The sequence below is a fragment of the Protomyctophum parallelum genome (genome assembly GCF_964188405.1).
Source record: "Protomyctophum parallelum genome assembly, chromosome: 5".
Classification (NCBI taxonomy): domain Eukaryota; kingdom Metazoa; phylum Chordata; class Actinopteri; order Myctophiformes; family Myctophidae; genus Protomyctophum; species Protomyctophum parallelum.
The window spans coordinates 51,121,423-51,130,010 of NC_139702.1; the positions used below are offsets into that span (position 1 = coordinate 51,121,423).

Below are 8,588 nucleotides of genomic sequence, written 5' to 3' on the forward strand. Positions count from 1 at the left end.
GGGGTCCACAGCCAAATAAGTAGAAATGTGGGGGTCCTTGGCCTGAAAACGTATGACAACCACTGCTAGGAGGTCTCTAGTTGTAGGCTGCTTTATCATCGTTCGTGATCAAGCCTATCACTGTGGTGCTGTCTGCAAACTTGACCACTTGGTTGGAGATGAATATGGCCACTCAGTCGTAGGTATATATGGGGCGTATAGGGGGCTCAAAATGCATTTGTATAGCATTGCGATGTGACGTATTGTGAGCTTGTAGATTGGCTATTTTCAAATAAATAAATTTAAATATAGGGCTGAAGTGGTTAATGTATGTTTTGTAATAATAATCAGTAACTAGTAGACCTACTAAAAAGTTTTCAAATAAATGTAGTGGAGTAAAAGTAGGCTACTATGTGCCTCTGAGATGTAGTGGAGTAGAAGTAAAAGTATTGGAAAATACTTTTATTCAAGTACAAATACCTCAACAACAATAATAAAGGGCAGTGTAGCCTCTGTGTGCTGTGCATACCTTTGCTTTGACTCTTGCATTCAGATTCAGAAGTGAAGATCTGAACACAAAATGTCACCAGCACAAGCAGGCTCCTATATGGGACCCAACCTTTTCTGTGTGACATGACCATAGCGCTGAATGAATATACACAATCTTATATTTATAGTACTTTATTCAAAGCTATGCCCCAAAATGTTCCCGTAACCAAGTTTATACACGGACAACACAACATACAAAATGGTACTCATAAACATATTTTCAAAAATCTTTAAAGTTTATAGCTGCAAATGAACCCGCAAAAAACATGGATATGTTTAAATAAATACAATGTTATCACCACCAGATTTTCCTAAAACTTTTCCCAAATTATTGAGATAACTAAATCATACCTCCAGATGCAAGCCCATAACTAACCCAACTAAATAACTGTATATCAGCCCTCCAGCTGTCATTGAAAATGTCCAGGGGCGGATTGCCCAACGGCCCTGGGACTCCTGGCTTGAGCTACGTTTCCCCTGAACTTGACCACGTCACTTTTCAGATGATTTAGTCAGACAATGTCATTCATTCATGTCACTAAAATAACCCCAAAGGACCGAAACCATCATGATACATTCACGTTACTGCAAGAATTTAACCCTCAGTTTATCCATATGGATTCCAGGAGGGGTAAACGTCATACAAATGAAGAGAATGAGCTTGAGAGAATCCCAGAATAGTAGCTATAATCTTTTTTTTTTTTTTTTTTTTAAGTACATTTTATTCAAAGAGATGGATCATGTGCAGTTTTCACAGAGAGAGAATATGACTCTTCGTTTTTTTTACATTTTCTCCCACAACTCCCTTCCCAGTCCTCCCCACCCACCCACCATCTTTCCCCACGAGGCCAGACATACAACATACAAACACAGGTATAAAAAAATAATAATAATAATAATTTGAGTACAAAGCAATACACACAACATACAGTATATACAGGTATAAAACCAATGGGTAATAGATAAGATACTAACAGACAAAGAAAGGGATCACATGGTTATGGTTAATAACAACTTCAATGGGGGGTAAGATTAACAATAATACAAACAGGTAAATAAAAATAAAACAAAGTAATATTAAATTAAAAAAAAACTATATTATATATATAAAAAATAATAAAAAAAGTAGCTATAATCTTTAATATGAAAGGGTAGCCTGAACCATATAGCATCAGTAGAGCAAAAATGCCATTTCCACACATTTCCGTCTTTAGTGCCTCTTCCCGTCTGATTCTTTCTTCCTCTTCTTTTTTCTTTCTCTTTTCCTCCTCTTCCTTCCTCTCCCTCTCTTCCTCGATCTTCTGCTGTGCTTTCTTGTACATGTCACTGGTGTAGTGTTTCCCTCCATGTCTTTCCACCATTAGATCTATCATCTCAAGAAGTTCTTTGACCTGGCTACGAGACTTTACTTTATCTGGGTTATTGATGAGTGAATGGTACCTCCCCCCACAAGAGTCGATCAGTCCGTTTAGATCTCTACTCTGTCTCAGATATTCCTCCACTGACATGTCTTGCAGCTCGTCTGCATGTGTGAACAGAACTATGGTGTACATGGAGGCCTCAGAGCCAAAGTTCTCTTGGATCCATTTGATGGCATTCTTCTCCTCCTCAGTGAACCTCACCTTCAACCGGATGACCAGTAGGAATGCGTGAGGTCCTGGAACAGACAGCTCGACGACACACTTCTCCATTCTTTTTTTTAGCTCCTCTTTCGTCACGTTGGTGTCATAGAGGCCCGGTGTGTCGACGACCTGGATTTTCCTTCCACCAATTACCCCCTGCTCCTTCTGACAATACTTTGTCTCAGACTCAGGTGACTCAGACGCTTTGAAGACATCCTTCGCCAGGATGGTGTTTCCAGATGCACTCTTTCCAGACCCGGTCTTTCCTAAAATAATGAGTCTCATCAGGTCTTTGGGCTCCTCAGAATCTGTGGACAGTTGGAAAAAGAAAGAAGTGAATCAATGAATTAACAGACATGTGTCAAAAACGCATCAACAATAGTAACAATAATAAAGGTGACGGTCGCCTCGGTGTGTGCTGTGCATACCTTTGCCTTGACTCTTGCATTCAGCAGTGAAGATCTTAACACAAAATGTCACCAGCACAAGCAGGCTCCAATATGGGACCCAACCTTTCCTATGTGACATGACCATAGCGCTGACCTTGAATCACCACAAAAGGTTAAAGAAAAAAGTGAAGATAAGAGTGTGATATTATCATTGCCGTGTCATAAAATATAAATCTCATTACAAATGCATTTTTAGGTTGGGATACCAATTTTATCCAATCAGGATAGAGAATGCATGCAGGATACAGATCACACAAGTGGAACTGTAAGTGATGACAAAATAAATGAGCAGAAGCTGATAAATGGCTACTCTCTCCTGATTGGCTAATATTTTATCACCTACCTGAAAATGTATTTTCTGTTCATTAAAGAGCTGGAGAGACCGTGAGACCCCTGAACAAACACTCTAGCAACCATTACTATCAGAATAACTTTGGTCCATAGCTAAGTTGCAAATGCTGACTGGTACTCTCGACTTCCTCAACTTAATGCAAGCTCTAAATGCAACGGTAGCAACGGCATTAGGGCTATGGAGTATGGACCAGTATTAGGATTTAGACTTTTAACAAAACAACTTTAGTTTTAACTCAAAACATATCACTTACCCTACCTTAATAGCCTTTACTATTCACAGAGTGTTTCTTGGATGTAGGGTAGGCTATGGTGCTGCTACCTGTAGGCCTACTGTCTGCACTGCAGGGCTAAGATGATTCCTGATGGCTTGGTAGTTGGTAGTGTTAGCGCTAGCAGGCAGCTCCTCCTCATCTAATAAGTGATGCATTGCTATAGGGCAAGGCTCTCTTTTATATGTGTTGAGTTTCACTGAGCCTCCTCTTGCCAGCAATGTATTTTGGTTTCAGAGAAAATGAAACTGAACACAATGCTGGCACTACAGGGGAATTTCCAAAGCTCTGTGTGCTTGATTTGACAGAAGCTGCAGGGCACCATCTACTGGAGTAAGAAGGGATAGCATAATAATATCCAACTAGAGAAAATTGTGTGTGTGTGTGTGTGTGTGTGTGTGTGTGTGTGTGTGTGTGTGTGTGTGTGTGTGTGTGTGTGTGTGTGTGTGTGTGTGTGTGTGTGTGTGTGTGTGTGTGTGTGTGTGTGTGTGTGTGTGTGTGTGTGTGTGTGTGTGTGTGTGTGTGTGTGTGTGTGTGTGTGTGCACAATCTCTAACTAACCTTATCTCAGTGTCCCCACCTCTGCTGCTGTCAGCCAATAGCCAGTGACTGATCAATGTGTTAACTGACATGACCATGTCTCCATCATCAGACATATTAACTCAATATTTTAACCATCATCCCTCATTTCCCTCACTTGTTGCGCTAAGATAAGCTAAAAAGCTATATTGGGGGGAAATGCCTGTGGATTCATGAGTCATCATAGCTACAACAAACAGCAAAATGCAAGTCAATGAGACAACATGCATGGGATCAAGTACATATATTTCAGCAACATTTTACAAATAAAAAAAGAAAGAAAAGCTAACTTTTTAAAACAAAAATATTATGCACAACCCACCTTAATGGAAAATCATTGCCATCTACTGTGTCTCTCCAATTTTGTCTGCAGATTTCTTTGTTTCATCACTTCCGATTTCAGAGTTGTCTGCGAACCCCGAAGTGGGGTCCGCGGACCCCACTTCGGGAACCAATGCCATACTGTATAACCTGAACTCACTCTACCACTGTGGGGAGAGACGTAAGTGGCAATAGCCCTGTAAGCACTGAAAAGTAACCACTTTGGACATACAAGGTTTCCACCCAACAGCGATGATATTATACCTTTTTTCAATAACAGTAATTGCATCTGAATGAGACAAGACTCTTTTTGATGGTCATGCATGTAAAATGCACAGATGGAGTTACGTAAGAAGAAAGAAAGAAACAGTTAGAGATGAATGCTTTAGTTTAGGTGTGGGGATGCAGAGGTGGAGCTGTCTGTACATTTTGTATCCACTCATCACCACACATGAAAAGCGGTACAAGAGGGTTTTGCTTCCTTTGCCGCACACTTTCAGATGGGGGTCCACAGCCAAATAAGTAGAAATGTGGGGGTCCTTGGCCTGAAAACGTATGAGAACCACTGCTAGGAGGTCTCTAGTTGTATAGGCTGCTTTATCATCGTTCGTGATCAAGCCTATCACTGTGGTGCTGTCTGCAAACTTGACCACTTGGTTGGAGATGAATATGGCCACTCAGTCGTAGGTATATATGGGGCGTATATTGTAACTGATATTTGAGCCATAATGACCATAATGAGTGGCAATGTGAGAAGCTTGTTATGGATGATTGGTCTGTTATACTGCTAAGTGGTTTTCGAGATCAATTTGATAGCAGTGTCCATGGAAACACACCTGCTTCCAAAGTGACGATAGGAATGTTTTCCATTCCACAGAATGGAAAACATCCTTTTTCACTGTGGAAAATGTTACTAGGAGTTTATACAATGATTATGCAAATAATGTAGAAGCTATCTACAAATAATTTATTGAGAATGTACAGTTCAACATATTGATGTGTAAAACTATAAATGTGGTCATTATTGTGGTACATAGTAGTAAACACAAGTAAAGAAATTATGTAACAACCTCAGAATGATCGCTGAAGGACTTACACTGTCCATGCACAGACTGTACTGTTGATCATCACTTTGCTGTACTGCTGCTGTTTTTAATTTGTCTTTAATTAAAAAAATATATATATGAGCTGTTTTTTTTTATTTGTCTTTAATTTTAAAATATATATATGATCTGATTTTACCGTCAGTCAGTCAATCAGTCAGTCAGTCAGTCAGTCAGTTGTTTGGTTGGTCAAATCCAGTCATGCCTCGTAACATCACGTGACATCATCAGGGATGGAGATCCCTGATGTCATCAATATATGTCATCAATATATGGAGATTCCTGATGTCATCAATATTGGCCAGCAACTCTACATCTGACCTCAAACCATTAGATCTCCATATATGGAGCTGTTCTGTTCTGACATTCCATATGTTGATCCTTCCCCAAGTTCCCCATCCATCCTTCCTCTTCGATGTCTCCCTTTTGACTGATACCTATCCATTTATACTCTAGACAGGCCTGCCCCAAAGTTATTAGTGCAGCCGTGCCCGGCAGCTGGCGAAAACTAGAGTTCTAGCCCGGCCCTACCTGGGCCCTGATCGAACCCTGTACACACAAGACACAGTCAGATGCGTGCACCCTCAGACGTTGACCATGCATGTCTCTCTGTATATTAAAAGTGCTTTATAAATAACGTTCATCATCATTACTTGACAACTGCAACTCCATCCCTGTTCTGCCAACTTGTGCTCTCCTACAGCTAATCCTGCCTGCTTTTCAACCTACCACAATCTTCTCATCCCACTTCTGTGCTCCTTTCACTGGCTATGCCTGCATCCAATCGCCCCCAGTCAGGACTGCTGACTCATTTGCTATTTTCCACCACAGTGGGAAACCTCTTCAGACTCTGCCCCACTCCTTTGTATCAATCAATGCTTTATTTCAGACACAGGGAGATCCATATCACAGAATAATAAAATACATATAAAACAGTACAAATCACACAAAGTACAGTACAAAAAATAAAAATCCAGTCTAACATGTAGACAAGTCCACCAGTGCTTCCACAATTTGGAAGAGAATCTATACGAACTGTATTCAGGGTTAGTCACAGCAGTATTGATGTAATTTTCTGACTCAGTTGCTCTGCACAAATATATCATGTTTCTTAAAACCTAGACACTTGGACACTCTTACTCTTTTTAGCATTATATATAATATCAAAATCAGCACCATACTGCGTACATATTCTGGGCTGAAGATGACCAAATCATCTGCGTACATAAGGTGATTGACGGTCAGATCACCCACCTTACATCCCTACCAGAAACTTTTAAACACAAATTAAATTAAATTGGGAAGGTATATATGGGGTAGGTATCACTACTTGTTATTTATTTTGATTATACTGTATGCTATGCATAATGTATGTTGGTTACTTGTTCATATACTGTACTGTGTTCATGATATTCTGACAGGAAACGGGAGAGAGATGGGGGGATGACATGCAGTAAAGGCCGTGTCGGGTCCGGGAGTCGAACCCGCGGCACACTGCGACTGGATTACCAGTCCGGTGCCCAGACCGTTACGCTACGGCCTGGGCCACAGCGTGGCTATCTTTAAACTTTTTGAAAATGTTTGGAACATTTTAAAATGTTCTCTTCTGGGGCTCCCTGCCGCACACTTTCAGATGGGGGTCCACAGCCAAATAAGTAGAAATTTGGGGGTCCTTGGCCTGAAAACGTATGACAACCACTGCTAGGAGGTCTCTAGTTGTAGGCTGCTTTATCATCGTTCGTGATCAAGCCTATCACTGTGGTGCTGTCTGCAAACTTGACCACTTGGTTGGAGATGAATATGGCCACTCAGTCGTAGGTATATATGGGGCGTATAGGGGGCTCAAAATGCATTTGTATAGCACTTAATTGTTTTCTTTGGACTTTATTTACCCTGCCATTTCCCCTGTTGCATCTTGGGTACAGGCTTTAGTTTAGAGTAGACATACTATTGGTCCGACTGTCATTAGAACGACAACCTACCTCAAACCCTAACCTAACCCTAACCGCAAGCACGGGAGCAGCGCATGTTCGACCGGCGACTGCATGTCCGACCGTTTTTTCCGTCTCTGGATTAGAGCATCTTCTATAAATAGAAATTCAAATGTAGCATGTTAATAAGATATATTTTACTGAGCTTTATGCATTGATATGTTGAGCAGCTGCTCTCACATGCATGTATATTATTATCATGCTCTAAAGCATGTTAATATTATATACAGATTAGTTAAACTAACATTTTATTCATTTAAATAAATTCTGGATTGCATCTTTAACAACTGAAAGATGGGACATCCTGGTCTTAATTGACATAATAGTTTATGTTTTTGAGGGGCGATGATGTACAATGATAAGAGCGCCCCTCACTTCACACGGTGTGATGTTGTATTATTATCCGTCTCAGATCATATAGCCTATAGGCTGTAGGCAGTAGGCTATATACTGACTGGGGAATTCAGGATGAAATACCCACTGGCTTATAAGAGATAAAGTCAGATCTCTGACTCAATATCCTCCTCTGCTCCATGATTTATGATGAAGGCTGGATAGCTGAAACGTTTGTCCCTGTTAAAGAATGAAATAAATGTTTTGAACGGGTCTTGGTGTGTGCGACCCACTACCGTTATTTGATATATTTATATATATTTATGTTTTGAACGGGTAACGCACCTAAAGTCAGAGTCAGTAATTGAATGAAATGGAGCACATCACACTCAGGGACTTTATTGGCATGAGAAATCATAGGCCTATTTGCATTGCCAAAGCATAAGTGGAACAATACAATCAAAACAATCCCAATTAGGGAATAGAAATGATGTGTACACACTACTACACAGAGATGAGGGAAATCTACAACCATAAGAATTGTGCATGCTGTCATAAATAGTTATATAGGGATCATTTACGTAATCTTGTCCACACACGTCTCATATTTGCCATCGACAATGAAAGGAGAAATTAGGTCAAATGTCTGCCAAATATTAAATTGAGGCAACAGGCAACAGGCATTCTGATTGGCCAGTATGAGATGATGCATGATGATGTACAATGTACATGGTAAGAGCGCCCCTCACTTCACACAGGTGTGATTTTTCAAATGTGTTTCGTATGTACAGTGTTTTACAATTTATACATTTTTCAAGTGTTTAAAGGTAATGGCACAGAAACACACACTCACACTCTCACACACACACACACACACACACACACACTCACAGTCAGTCACACACACATGCATGCACACACACACACACACACACACACACACACACACACACACACACACACACACACAGACAGAGAGAGAGAGAGAGAGAGAGAGAGAGAGAAGCTATTCAGTTTGTGTTCAATGAATTGTTTGCCTC

General features: G+C 40.5%; 1 protein-coding gene across 1 annotated transcript; it reads right to left on the reverse strand.

Moving 5' to 3' along the window:
* Positions 1 to 1,655: 1,655 nt before the first annotated feature.
* On the reverse strand, positions 1,656 to 2,985 carry LOC310858597 (GTPase IMAP family member 9-like; the record flags this gene model as incomplete). Its single annotated transcript, XM_083764778.1, has 2 exons — positions 2,579 to 2,985; positions 1,656 to 2,458 (listed from the first exon to the last, which is right to left on the reverse strand). Coding segments are annotated over exons 1-2 (909 nt in total), but the record flags the coding sequence as incomplete, so codon positions are not given.
* Positions 2,986 to 8,588: the final 5,603 nt, after the last annotated feature.